Source organism: Berghia stephanieae, chromosome 12 (genome assembly GCF_034508935.2).
Source record: "Berghia stephanieae isolate SIO BIC M18660-M18661 chromosome 12, UCSD_Bste_1.3, whole genome shotgun sequence".
Classification (NCBI taxonomy): Eukaryota; Metazoa; Mollusca; class Gastropoda; order Nudibranchia; family Aeolidiidae; genus Berghia; species Berghia stephanieae.
In genome coordinates, this window is record NC_088371.1 from 42,957,189 (window position 1) to 42,972,188 (window position 15,000).

The 15,000-nt window shown below is 38.1% G+C and overlaps 1 protein-coding gene across 1 annotated transcript in view; it reads right to left on the bottom strand.

The window, feature by feature from the left end:
- The window catches only part of LOC144958017 (solute carrier family 49 member 4 homolog), a gene marked incomplete in the record, with an annotated part of 31,506 nt that overhangs the window by 2,012 nt on the left and 14,494 nt on the right, over nt 1-15,000 (bottom strand). The window contains 4 exon segments of the mRNA XM_078889606.1: nt 6,824-6,998; nt 12,886-13,004; nt 13,432-13,499; nt 14,326-14,434. Coding sequence (XP_078745732.1) covers nt 6,824-6,998; nt 12,886-13,004; nt 13,432-13,499; nt 14,326-14,434 — 471 coding nt within the window.

The following is a 15,000-nucleotide window of genomic DNA, read 5'->3' on the forward strand; positions in this document are numbered from 1 at the left end:
TATCTATTTATAAAAAGAAAAAAGAGAATTACCACGGCTACGATATAAACTTTAGAATCTTACAGCGAAGACAACGTTCAATCATTATTTGGAACGCAAGTGCAATGAGTTATTTCGTCATTGTGTCAGAGACACGCATGGCGAGTCGATTGCTTCGTGGATAACCTTACCACCAACTGAAAAACACACACAAACAAACACACACACACACACACACACACACACACACAAACAAACACACAAAAGATCCGAAACAAACCCAAAAGAAATCTGTCCTCACTAGACAGAACGAAGTTGACGCCACGCATATCTTTGTCATTGTTTTTTTGTTGTTGGTGGGTTTCGCCCCCCCCCCCCCCCCCCCCCCCCCCCCCCCCCCCCCCCCCCCCCCCCCCCCCCCCCCCCCCCCCCCCCCCCCCCCCCTGTTTATGCGTATTCATCACTAAGCTGTATTAACCAGACTATAAACGTTCATGGTTACACATAGTTTTGTGTGTTGGTCCGTTATACTTCCTGATGGCAATTTTGAGAGATTCTTAGCCAAGCGTACACTATTTATTAACAGCCCCTTCGTCTCCCAGTTTCAAAACTGAGATTGCCTTGCCATCAACTTAATTTTTTTTTTTTAATGAAAGGGAAAAACAAAACACAACAAACAAATAAATATGACAACACCATTTCTTTACAAAATGAACGTTTACTTTAAACAAAGATATGATTGTTTATAATTTCTCATTGAGGTTCGATCCCCAGTCGAGATCGACTGATTTTTTGGGATAGTTTTTTTTTTTTGTCCCTTGCATTTTTCTTTCCTGTTCCGCCTGGCATCTTTGACACACACTTGGTCAGTTCTTTATCCTACACCGGTGCCCGCTCGCTGGTTTCTTCATTTGGTATTATTGGTTGTTGGGGCAAACATCATCTTCGGTGACGTTCTTTACACACAGAGAAGGCAGACTATGTAGAACTTTGAAAATATTCCATCTAGTTATCTTACGCCTACCGTGAGATTAAATCTAAAACGTCATATAAAGTTACCCAAAATGCTTTGGAGTAGGAGCGCCCAGGACCAGGGCAACGTTGATGACAAAACCAATAAAAACAAGAACAAAAATAACAACATGAACACAGATAAAATCAAAAACGACAACAAAATAAAAAACGATAATGATAGCAAAACCATCAACAAGAACAAGAACAAGAACAAGAACAACAACAACAACAACAACAACAACAACAACAACAACAACAACAACAACAACAACATAAACAACAAGAACAACAACAAGAACAAGAACAACAACAAGAACAAGAACAACAACAAGAACAACAACAATAACAACAACAAGAACAACAACAACAACAGAAACAACAAAAATAGCCACACTACCAGCAGTAACATCCAAAATGGCCCAAAACATAAACAGATCACAACGGAGAAACCACGGGCACGGGCCGATCCTGCACTGGAGTCTGCAGCCAATAAGGAGACACGTTCTCTTAACGGGGAGGATAATGATAAAGATGGCGGAAACAACAACTACAACCACGACAGAGACGGTATCTCTTCTTACTCCATAGCCTTTATCGTCGGCAGCATCGTTTTCGTCGTCATCATCGCTGTCATTATCGGGGTGGGCATGTACAGACGACGACAACGGAAAAACAAAGCTAGGGACCGCTACACCACAACCACCACCACCAACAACAACGACATCAGCTCAAGGGATGGTAACCAAAACCAATACACGACCATCATCAACGGCACCAATCAACACCAAAACAAACAACTTTCTGAGGCGTGCCAAAACCCATCAGACCCCAGCACCGCGACCCTTCAGAACCAATCTCAAACAGCTCTCCAAAACTCTTCCCCATCGTCTCCTCTCTCATTAGAAATGATTGTGATCCCGTTTGAACCTTCCATCCCCCCAGAGCTCGACACGCTGTGTAAAGACTACAACCACGAGGCTGATAACGATAAAAACCTGCAACTAGAGCATGAGGATAGCGTGTATCACGAACCGGATCAGGTGAACACAGCACCGGAATACAACAATCAAGGTGACAGCAACAACGCATGCGCAGGACGAGAGACACCGTTAAATGAACACGACAAAGAGAATGGTCTAGAGAATAACAACGAATTTCCCAAAGATACCCCAGAAGGCAGTAGCAGCGATCCCGCGACGTTTTATTTGGAATTGGAAGATGTACGCAGAGAAATGGAAATTGAAAAAGACACGAACGGAGTTGGAGAAGCATGTGATGGTGTGGGTTGGCATGGAGGGGGAGACAAGGTTGAAGAAGAAGAAGAAGAAGAGGAGGAGGAGGTGGTTTATGATAATGGTGATGGCAATGGTGTAAAAAAAGAGGACGAAGATGCTGGAGATAGAGGTAGTCCCAATGATGGACAGGACGGTGGAAATGTGTATTTTGCATTGGAATGTGACAATGGAATAGCTCAAAATCAGTATCTGGGAAGACAGGATGATGGTGATAGTGTAGGTGGTGGTGAGAGTGTAGGTGGTGGTGGTGGTGGTGGTGGTGGTGGTGGTGATAGTGGTGGTGATGGTGCTAGTGATGGTGATAGTGATGGTGATAGTGTAGGTGGCGGTGGTGTTAGTGGTGGTGGTGATAGTGGTGGTGGTGATGTTGGTGGTAATAGTGGTGGTGGTGTTGGTGGTGGTGGTGGTGATGATAGTGGTGGTGGTGGTGTTGGTGGTAATAGTGGTGGTGGTGATAGTGTAGGTGGAGGCGGTGTTGGTGTTGGTGGTGGTGGTGGTGGTGATGATAGTGGTGGTGGTGGCGTTGGTGGTAATAGTGGTGGTGGTGATAGTGTAGATGGTGTTGGTGTTGGTGGTGGTGGTGATGATAGTGGCGGTGTTGGTGGTGATAGTGGCGGTGTTGGTAATGATTACAAAACAATGGACTCAGAAAATGATGATGACGACGATGATGATAAAAATAGTTTCTATTTTCAACTGGAAGACACCAAATTTAAAGAGGACAGCGACAACAGCAAAGAGAACAAAGTAGAAGGAAAAACTAATGAAAAACAAGACCTGAATGAAATGGATGAGGCTGATAATAGTGTCGATGAAGATGATTATAATGATGATAATGAGGGAGATTATGAAATGGCAAGGAGTTCCGATGTTTAGATTATACAGACTATTATTGTTGTTATTATTATCATCATAGTCGTCATTGTTATAACAATAATAACCATCATCATCATCATCATCATCATCATCATCATCATCATCATCATCATCATCATCATCATCATCATCATCATCATCATTATTATCATTATCATCATCATCATCATCATCGTCATCATCATCATCACCATCATCGTCGTCATCATCATCATCATCATCATCATCATCATCATCATCATCATCATCATCATCATCATCATCACATCATCATCACATCACATCATCATCATCATCATCACATCATCATCACATCATCATACATCATCATCTTCATCATCAGTACAATAAGAGAGACCCATTTGATATGAAACATCAAATTCTTGATAACCCATATATTATAATATATTGACGTTGTTATGACATAAGAATAGTATTGCTTGCTTGTGTATTTTGTTTTAATATTATGAGTATTGGTTGCATGAAGGCTTATTTCGTGAGTTAAACGGTACAACTCAATGTATTGTATGAAACTATGTGACAATATCACATTTACACACGTTGAATGCCATGAAAATAATCAATGTAGTCATTAAAGTTATAATATTATAATGGTTTTTAAGAGCTTTATGGAAGTTGTGACGCGCTGAGGTCAAGGTCGTTTCGGGGTCAGTAAACAGGGCATGGAAAAGTAGAAAACAGTAGGGGCTGCCTGAAGCCTGTGATCGTTAAAATACTAACCGAAAGAGTGAAAAACAAATAAAATTTAAAAAAAATAAAAATGCATTTTATTTTATTTGTTTTCCCATGTTAATTTGTGTATTGTTGTGCTGACGAAGGATATGTACCCGAAACGTCCATTGTCTGCATCGTTCCTATATAGAAGCCTCTCCATTTTCACTCTTTCGTTAATATAAACAGGGCATGATGAGATATTCAAAAGATAAAGTTTTACATCATTTTAGATAAGCATAAGAAGAGCACTGGAGAAGAAAAAACAAACAAAATACCCCAAAAAGATCAGGTGACGAGTTTAAACTGAGAATATCAACAAGTCCAGGAGAAATTCGTCCATGAGTCTGTGTGGCCCTTTGATTGGTTCTTCATAGTTTACCACAAATCAAAATTCCTTTTTTTTTTTTAAATGGGGGGGGGGGGGGGGTGTCAAAATATATGCATCAACATGCTTTAGTAAAACTAGAGCTTTTATATAGCGCAATATCCACAAAACATGCTCAAAGCGCTTTAAAAGAGGTCCCTGGCCAACAGCAACATGGAAAACGTAGGACATGACATAACGCTTGTTAATGTTAGGCGATATTAAATATTTTTTTAGACAGAGACAATGCTGTAAACGACCAGGTACTTATTTTATACCTGAATACAGTGAGAGAATGTGAGTAAAGAGCCTTTTCCAAGGACTCACTCAACTATGCACCGAGCGAGGCTCGAACACAGGACCTTCTGATCCAAAAGCGAGTGTCATACCACAAGACCACATGGCAGCACAATATCCTATGATATTATACTGAAGATGCCTGTCAGAGATGGCGCCAGAGATAAAATATTTTAAAAAGTGCCAGATATTTGATCCACTCTTCCTAGTTAGACCGGCTATGTGGTCTAGAGACAACGTTGTCTCTGTCCGAAAAAAATTGTATTATCACCTAACAGGCGTCATGTCCCGTCCTAGATGTTAAGTGTTGCTGTTGGTCAGGGACCCCTTGTAAAGAGATTTGAGCATGTTTAGTGTATATTGCGCTATATAAAAGCTCAATAAAGAATTAAGAAAATTAATGACTTTTTTTGTTCCACTTGAAATGTCAAAAAATATGTATCAACTCGCTTTATACAAATTGTGAGATTGGGTTTGACTATTATTATTATTATTATTATTATTATTATTATTATTATTATTATTATTGTTATTATTATTATTATTATTATTATTATTATTATTATTATTATTATTATTATTATTATTATTATTATTATTATTATTATTATTATTATTATTATTATTATTATTACATCCCTGTTTCTACATTTCCACATTCAATTCACATTACATCCCCATTTCTACATTTCCACATTCAATTCACATTACATCCCCATTTCTACATTTCCACATTCAATTCACATTACATCCCGTTTCTACATTTCCACATTCAATTCACATTACATCCCGTTTCTACATTTCCACATTCAATTCACATTACATCCCCATTTCTACATTTCCACATTCAATTCACCAACCACTAAGTCGTCCTTCAGAGCAATTTTCAGCCCACGGAGCCAGAGTTTATCCCAGTTTATAGCGTGAAACGGACAATAGCAATTGCTTGCTATCCTTTGGATGTTCTTGTTTATTCATCTTAACAACACCACAACCATATTATCTCATTCATCTGTAATGTTTCATTCATCCTGTTTTGTTGATAAAGGGGAAACCCGAAACGTCCATTTTATCTGTTTTTGTATATTAAATTGAAGCTTATATTAAATTTCACATTATTATTTATTTCTTCGAGCTTCAAGCAGCATTTACATAAAACCATTTTAAGGAATTTAAAATGCTGTTTAATCTCTCTGAAGTTAAAGTGTTGATTTTTAAACTATAGCAACGACTATTTTTATCTCCTAAAAATTACAAATTTTCTACATTTTCAAGTTGGCAGGTCTGCATTATTAAAAATCAACAGTATTTACCCTCACATGGATTTAAAAAAACATAACACTTTAAAATTCTTAAAATTCTGCCGTCTGGCATCAACTTCCATTTTCGATACGTTTAAAAGACTTAGATAGAAATTCTCATCAATTCTGGAATTGGAGCCAAAATGTCGTAGTTCTACAAGTTTTTCCTTAATAATACGCAGTTCTGAGATCTGGTGGAATAAGACATTGTGAAGCCCATTGGACATGGGAAATGTATAGAAATGTGTGGAAATGTGTGGAAATGTGTGGAAATGTGTGGAAATGCGCAAATAGATGTTCATATCATTTTTCAAAAAAAAAATCATTACATTCAAAAATAGAGACCACGTCCATCCGACGACTTCACAATAAAATAAACAAAAAAAAAAAACAACTCGAGCTTTTCTATAGCGCAATATCCACTAAATGTGCTCAAAGCGCTTTAAAGGGGGTCCCTGACTAACAGCAACACGTAAAATGTAAAACGAGACATGATGCCTGTTAGGCGATATTACAATTTTTTTCCAACATAGACAATGCTGTTAACGACCAGGTCCTCATTTTACAGCTGAGTACGTTGAGAGAATGTGAGTAAAGAGCCTTTTCCAAGGACTCAACTATGCGTCGAGTGAGACTCGAACCCAGGACTATTAGATCCGAAAGCGAGTGTCATACCACAAGACCACACAATCACAATAAACCATGCTCAACTGTTCGGCATGGCCCAATGTGGAACCAAAAAATGAAAGTCAGCTTTTAGATATAGAATAATACCCAAGGACGACTCTTTTGGTTTTTTTTAAAAACTCACTGAGAGAATGTGAGTAAAGAACATTTGTCAAGCACTCTTTGCCTTGTCCATATCAGGCCTTGAACCAGCCACCTACGGTCAAAGACCGTATTACATTCAACAATTAAACCACAAAAACGCACTAAGCAGAAGTAACCACTCACCGACATTTGGGAAGGAGAAAACACCAAGAAAGACAATCCCAGCAACGTTGGTAAAAAAGGCCATGAGTCCATTGGGAGTTGCCTCTTCTATGGGATATACCATCTCACAAGCCAACTCGTACAGAAGCGGGGTGGAGGCGCTGAGAAAAGTGGACCCCGCTATCACAGTCAGGCATATCACAGCTGGGAAGGGGGTGGGGGTGGGAATCAAAAGTCAAAAGTCAAAGAACAAATTTTGCTTAGCGTGGTTTTGCATTTTCGGCTCCAATCGTATGGAATTCTTTACCACCTAAAACCCATATATAAAACCTGACAATGTGAAAGTTTACCAGTCTTCAAACGGCATCTAAAAACCAATCTTTTTCTTTCTGCTTATCTTGATTCTATGTGAACTTCGAACAAGATATGTGTTTGATTGTGTAGTGATTTTGTAGCTGAATGAATGAACATGTGTGATACTAAAAAAAACTACTGTAAAGCACCTCTGAGCACTATTTGTGGATATTGGTGCTATATCAAATAATAATTATAATAATAATAAAGGTGATAAAGGATTGCCAATGCAGGAGGCAACAATTGACTGAAATTTTATGCAAACGCATTGACCGACTGACCGACCCCTTTCTGAGCGCTGAATTACAGTAACAAGACATTATGTTCAGACTTTTTTTTCATTTAGCCGGTGATTGAAAAATATACTGAAGGTGTATAATATATTGAATTCCGTAAATGAGTTTTCTGTTACCTATTGTGCCTGGTGCCTGTTTAGATGGGGTAAAGCGCTATAATAAGTGTTACGTATTTCTTCTTCTTCTTCTTCTTCTTCTTCTTCTTCTTCTTCTTCTTCTTCTTCTTCTTCTTCTTCTTCTTCTTCTTCTTCTTCTTCTTCTTCTTCTTCTTCTTCTTCTTCTTCTTCTTCTTCTTCTTCTTCTTCTTCTTCTTCTTCTTCTTCTTCTTTTTCTTCTTCTTCATCATCTTCTTCTTCTTCTTCTTATTATTATTTTAATTATTATTATTATTTTAATTATTATTATTATTTTTATTATTATTATTATTATTATTATTATTATTATTATTATTATTATTATTATTATTATTATTATTATTATTATTATTATTGTCTTTATAATTATTACATTAAAAAAACACCTAAAAACAACTAGAGTATTTACATAGCATAATATCCACTCAGTATGGTCAAAGCGCTTTATGAGGGATGACTCGCCAATAGCAACACTCAACGTGTAATACAAGACATGATGCCTGTTAGGCGATATTAAAGATTTTGTGGACAGAAACTACACTGTCAATGACCCAAGTACTAAATTTTACACCTGAAAATGGTGAGAGAATATGAGAAGGGACACTTTTCTGTGCATCACTCATAGTGGTCTCGAACCCTGGTCAAACCACAAGACCACATAGCTAAACAATCATAATATACACCTAAAATGAACGACTGATTAATGCTCCTATGTGTAAACTAGCTGAAGAATCTTTCATTGTCAGGGCCCCAAAGTATGGAACAAATTAGAGAATGAAATCCAAAACGCACCTGAGTTCAGTTATTTTAGGGAAACTTTTGAGAACAAATCTATTCAAACAGGCTTTCGAGTGGTAATAGTATTTATAATATGAATAAATTTTTTTTTTTTTCATTTTCTAAAAGAATATGCTCCCCCAGAGCATTTTAATCTTTATTTGAAGTAAATCGGGTGATTTTTCATGACATTATGGTCAGATGTATGGGAAAGGTATCCAGCAACTTTTCTCAAATTTTATGCTTTTTCATCTTGACTAGCTATAAAAACTATCTAGAAGTGAAATTAAGCTTTGATATTTCCCAAAGGTGTACAAAAAGTGTTGCTTTAATCATTTATGACAAGAACTTACTGTTGATAAAAATTGACCTCTAACTAAACTTGGCAATATCTCAGTTCAAACCTTTTCACCATCCGACTGATGACGTCATTCACTGTAACAATATTTAAAATTCCCTTCATTCTTTATTCATCCCATAGGGGAAATTTGTCTCTAGCGTCTATTCTACTCACTCGCCAGCCGCAGTGCAGCATCGCAAATTGAGCTAGGGCGATGTGACTTGCTCAAGGCCACACAGCGCATCGGCGGGTGATTGAACTCGATACCTTTCAGGAACAAAACATAGACTGTATCGCCGAACCACACTGTGTTTTGCGTTACCGATTGTCTTTGTCTGTGTTACCATTAGAGCTCTTTGTGGATTCTGTTGTCTTTGTCTGTGTTACCATTAGAGCTCTTTGTGGATTCTGTTGTCTTTGTCTGTGTTACCATTAGAGCTCTTTGTGGATTCTGTTGTCTTTGTCTGTGTTACCATTAGAACTCTTTGTGGATTCTGTTGTCTTTGTCTGTGTTACCATTAGAGCTCTTTGTGGATTCTGTTGTCTTTGTCTGTGTTACCATTAGAGCTCTTTGTGGATTCTGTTGTCTTTGTCTGTGTTACCATTAGAGCTCTTTGTGGATTCTGTTGTCTTTGTCTGTGTTACCATTAGAGCTCTTTGTGGATTCTGTTGTCTTTGTCTGTGTTACCATTAGAGCTCTTTGTGGATTCTGTTGTCTTTGTCTGTGTTACCATTAGAGCTCTTTGTGGATTCTGTTGTCTTTGTCTGTGTTACCATTAGAGCTCTTTGTGGATTCTGTTGTCTTTGTCTGTGTTACCATTAGAGCTCTTTGTGGATTCTGTTGTCTTTGTCTGTGTTACCATTAGAGCTCTTTGTGGATTCTGTTGTCTTTGTCTGTGTTACCATTAGAGCTCTTTGTGGATTCTGTTGTCTTTGTCTGTGTTACCATTAGAGCTCTTTGTGGATTCTGTTGTCTTTGTCTGTGTTACCATTAGAGCTCTTTGTGGATTCTGTTGTCTTTGTCTGTGTTACCATTAGAGCTCTTTGTGGATTCTGTTGTCTTTGTCTGTGTTACCATTAGAGCTCTTTGTGGATTCTGTTGTCTTTGTCTGTGTTACCATTAGAGCTCTTTGTGGATTCTGTTGTCTTTGTCTGTGTTACCATTAGAGCTCTTTGTGGATTCTCTTGTCTTTGTCTGTGTTACCATTAGAGCTCTTTGTGGATTCTGTTGTCTTTGTCTGTGTTACCATTAGAGCTCTTTGTGGATTCTCTTGTCTTTGTCTGTGTTACCATTAGAGCTCTTTGTGGATTCTGTTGTCTTTGTCTGTGTTACCATTAGAGCTCTTTGTGGATTCTGTTGTCTTTGTCTGTGTTACCATTAGAGCTCTTTGTGGATTCTGTTGTCTTTGTCTGTGTTACCATTAGAGCTCTTTGTGGATTCTGTTGTCTTTGTCTGTGTTACCATTAGAGCTCTTTGTGGATTCTGTTGTCTTTGTCTGTGTTACCATTAGAGCTCTTTGTGGATTCTGTTGTCTTTGTCTGTGTTACCATTAGAGCTCTTTGTGGATTCTGTTGTCTTTGTCTGTGTTACCATTAGAGCTCTTTGTGGATTCTGTTGTCTTTGTCTGTGTTACCATTAGAGCTCTTTGTGGATTCTGTTGTCTTTGTCTGTGTTACCATTAGAGCTCTTTGTGGATTCTGTTGTCTTTGTCTGTGTTACCATTAGAGCTCTTTGTGGATTCTGTTGTCTTTGTCTGTGTTACCATTAGAGCTCTTTGTGGATTCTGTTGTCTTTGTCTGTGTTACCATTAGAGCTCTTTGTGGATTCTGTTGTCTTTGTCTGTGTTACCATTAGAGCTCTTTGTGGATTCTGTTGTCTTTGTCTGTGTTACCATTAGAGCTCTTTGTGGATTCTGTTGTCTTTGTCTGTGTTACCATTAGAGCTCTTTGTGGATTCTGTTGTCTTTGTCTGTGTTACCATTAGAGCTCTTTGTGGATTCTGTTGTCTTTGTCTGTGTTACCATTAGAGCTCTTTGTGGATTCTGTTGTCTTTGTCTGTGTTACCATTAGAGCTCTTTGTGGATTCTGTTGTCTTTGTCTGTGTTACCATTAGAGCTCTTTGTGGATTCTGTTGTCTTTGTCTGTGTTACCATTAGAGCTCTTTGTGGATTCTGTTGTCTTTGTCTGTGTTACCATTAGAGCTCTTTGTGGATTCTGTTGTCTTTGTCTGTGTTACCATTAGAGCTCTTTGTGGATTCTGTTGTCTTTGTCTGTGTTACCATTAGAGCTCTTTGTGGATTCTGTTGTCTTTGTCTGTGTTACCATTAGAGCTCTTTGTGGATTCTGTTGTCTTTGTCTGTGTTACCATTAGAGCTCTTTGTGGATTCTGTTGTCTTTGTCTGTGTTACCATTAGAGCTCTTTGTGGATTCTGTTGTCTTTGTCTGTGTTACCATTAGAGCTCTTTGTGGATTCTGTTGTCTTTGTCTGTGTTACCATTAGAGCTCTTTGTGGATTCTGTTGTCTTTGTCTGTGTTACCATTAGAGCTCTTTGTGGATTCTGTTGTCTTTGTCTGTGTTACCATTAGAGCTCTTTGTGGATTCTGTTGTCTTTGTCTGTGTTACCATTAGAGCTCTTTGTGGATTCTGTTGTCTTTGTCTGTGTTACCATTAGAGCTCTTTGTGGATTCTGTTGTCTTTGTCTGTGTTACCATTAGAGCTCTTTGTGGATTCTGTTGTCTTTGTCTGTGTTACCATTAGAGCTCTTTGTGGATTCTGTTGTCTTTGTCTGTGTTACCATTAGAGCTCTTTGTGGATTCTGTTGTCTTGTCTGTGTTACCATTAGAGCTCTTTGTGGATTCTGTTGTCTTTGTCTGTGTTACCATTAGAGCTCTTTGTGGATTCTGTTGTCTTTGTCTGTGTTACCATTAGAGCTCTTTGTGGATTCTGTTGTCTTTGTCTGTGTTACCATTAGAGCTCTTTGTGGATTCTGTTGTCTTTGTCTGTGTTACCATTAGAGCTCTTTGTGGATTCTGTTGTCTTTGTCTGTGTTACCATTAGAGCTCTTTGTGGATTCTGTTGTCTTTGTCTGTGTTACCATTAGAGCTCTTTGTGGATTCTGTTGTCTTTGTCTGTGTTACCATTAGAGCTCTTTGTGGATTCTGTTGTCTTTGTCTGTGTTACCATTAGAGCTCTTTGTGGATTCTGTTGTCTTTGTCTGTGTTACCATTAGAGCTCTTTGTGGATTCTGTTGTCTTTGTCTGTGTTACCATTAGAGCTCTTTGTGGATTCTGTTGTCTTTGTCTGTGTTACCATTAGAGCTCTTTGTGGATTCTGTTGTCTTTGTCTGTGTTACCATTAGAGCTCTTTGTGGATTCTGTTGTCTTTGTCTGTGTTACCATTAGAGCTCTTTGTGGATTCTGTTGTCTTTGTCTGTGTTACCATTAGAGCTCTTTGTGGATTCTGTTGTCTTTGTCTGTGTTACCATTAGAGCTCTTTGTGGATTCTGTTGTCTTTGTCTGTGTTACCATTACTGGATGTCTTGTCTTTGTTGTGTAATTGTCTTGTGATTTGTCTTTGTCTGTGTTACCATTAGAGCTCTTTGTGGATTCTGTTGTCTTTGTCTGTGTTACCATTAGAGCTCTTTGTGGATTCTGTTGTCTTTGTCTGTGTTACCATTAGAGCTCTTTGTGGATTCTGTTGTCTTTGTCTGTGTTACCATTAGAGCTCTTTGTGGATTCTGTTGTCTTTGTCTGTGTTACCATTAGAGCTCTTTGTGGATTCTGTTGTCTTTGTCTGTGTTACCATTAGAGCTCTTTGTGGATTCTGTTGTCTTTGTCTGTGTTACCATTAGAGCTCTTTGTGGATTCTGTTGTCTTTGTCTGTGTTACCATTAGAGCTCTTTGTGGATTCTGTTGTCTTTGTCTGTGTTACCATTAGAGCTCTTTGTGGATTCTGTTGTCTTTGTCTGTGTTACCATTAGAGCTCTTTGTGGATTCTGTTGTCTTTGTCTGTGTTACCATTAGAGCTCTTTGTGGATTCTGTTGTCTTTGTCTGTGTTACCATTAGAGCTCTTTGTGGATTCTGTTGTCTTTGTCTGTGTTACCATTAGAGCTCTTTGTGGATTCTGCACGCTGTGTAAATTAATTTTTAGCAGAAAAAATAAGGACAAATGGCTAAAGCAACAACGAACCTGTTGAACTAAACGTTTCACTGTAGAGAGCAAAGAGAAAGCCGACAAATACAAAGGATGCCGAGACGTAGAGGAGAACGATCAGCGACTTCATTTTCCCCCCACATCTGTCAGCAAATCTGTAAAGAGAAAAATACAATGGATTGCTCGTCATCTGTGTAGAAAACCTATCTCTTACTGTTTACCTATGCTGTTAATTTTTTAAATTTATTTATTTAATTTTTTTGTCTCTTTTGTTTTCCTTCAAAACCTAAAGTCATAAACAAAAATTAATATATTTTAGCTTCAAAAAAGAACAAAATCCCAAACACCAAACGTTTCGAGCTCACACTGCTAGCAGATTAATATCACTTTAACATTCTTTAAAGAGGATAGAAGATAAAAAATAGTCTTTTCACCACAACTCAAAAGACGTTACAGATAAAATATGTACGGATAAATATGTGTGTTTGTGTGTATGTGTTGGTGTGTACATGTTTGTGTGTATGTTGTTTGTGTATATGTGTTTGTGTATCTGTGTGTACGTATATGAAATCCTACTCTTACCTTCCTACCACAAGGGAGGCAATACAGCTGATCCACGTGGCGTGAAAACCTATCTGCCCGGAAAATTCCTGTAGGTGATCCAAAAAACAAAAAAAAGAAGAATGAGTGTGGCTATGTGGTATGATACTCGTCTTCAGAATGGAAGATCTAGAGTTCGAGTCCTGCTCTGAGCAGCACATAGTTGAGTACTTGGAAAAGGCTCTTAACTCACATTCTCTCACTGCACTTAGGTGTAAAATGAGTACCTGGTTGTTAACGGTGTTGTCTCTGTCCAAACCCCCCCCCCCCCCAATAAAAATGTAATATTGCCTAAGAGGCGTCATGTCTTGTCTTATATGTTAAGTTTTGCTGTTGGATAGAGACTCCTGGTAAAGCATTTTTAGCACATTAAGTGGATATTACGCTATTTAAAACTCGAGTTTTAAAAAATTAACCCTTCGTGTGAAGGAAAACACACAGTACAATTTTTCTTTAAAAGCTGGAACTTTCTGATTTATTTAATTTGCAGTAATTTTTAATATTCTCTAATATTAGCAAAAAAATAAAATTGTCACTATTACTAACTCCTTCAGCGCCATTGGCCACACTGTGCGGCAAGAGCAAAATCTCTTCTACTGGCCAATGGCCGCACAGGCAAAAATAATATTGTAATCCAATCCTACTTTCTACATAAGTACTTTAAATTGAACCGATGGTATCATTTCTTTCATCAGAACATTCAATTGGCCCTAGGGGGGTATTTCAATTGAGATTTTGCACCGAATTCGTATGTCGCTTTGTCTTAGCTTGTCATTCTCATTCATGCTGCCTCAATCAGGTGTCAGCCATTTTGTGACGGAAATGCCTCAGTGCTGAAAGAATTAATATTATCAACCTGATCATCATCATTCTTACCTGAGAAATACCGATGGTGCTGAGATTGATATTTAATACACTTCCCCAGACACTAAGAACTCCTATAGAAATTGCATACGTGAAAGCGATGGTGAGGAAAGGAACGTTTCTGTGGAAATAACAAGAAATGAGGTCAGTATGTCTTGTTAGTTTTGAAGGGTTTTACGGCACTTGCAACACTTTAAGGTCATCTCAGCGCCATTAAAAAAGAAGAAAATGGGATAGTAAAAAGTTCTGGAATTACAATTAAAGCATCCAAGAAAATGAAGGACAAAGGGAAATTTGATCAAATAGGAAACAGATGTATATTCCAAGAGCACATTAACAAAGTACTTAGTTTGAGATCTGAATCACCCAAAAGTCTCATCCAGACACAAGCACAGGTCCCCATTAAGAGGAATACACTCAAAAGTTTACAAATCATATATAACATGTAAACAAAACATAATACAACGCATAACAGAAAGATGATTTACAAGACAAAAAACATAATCTCCCAAAACTCTAACTATAACTATACATTTGCCCGTTTCCCTTCCAGCTAGGGTATCCGGCCAAGGCCAGGACAAAACCAAGTAATCTCAATTCAAGACAAAGACAGAAAGCATGTTGGAAAACAGACATAGGGGGATAGAAGACACAGTAAGTGCCTCCCTGCCCACTATGGGAGGTCAG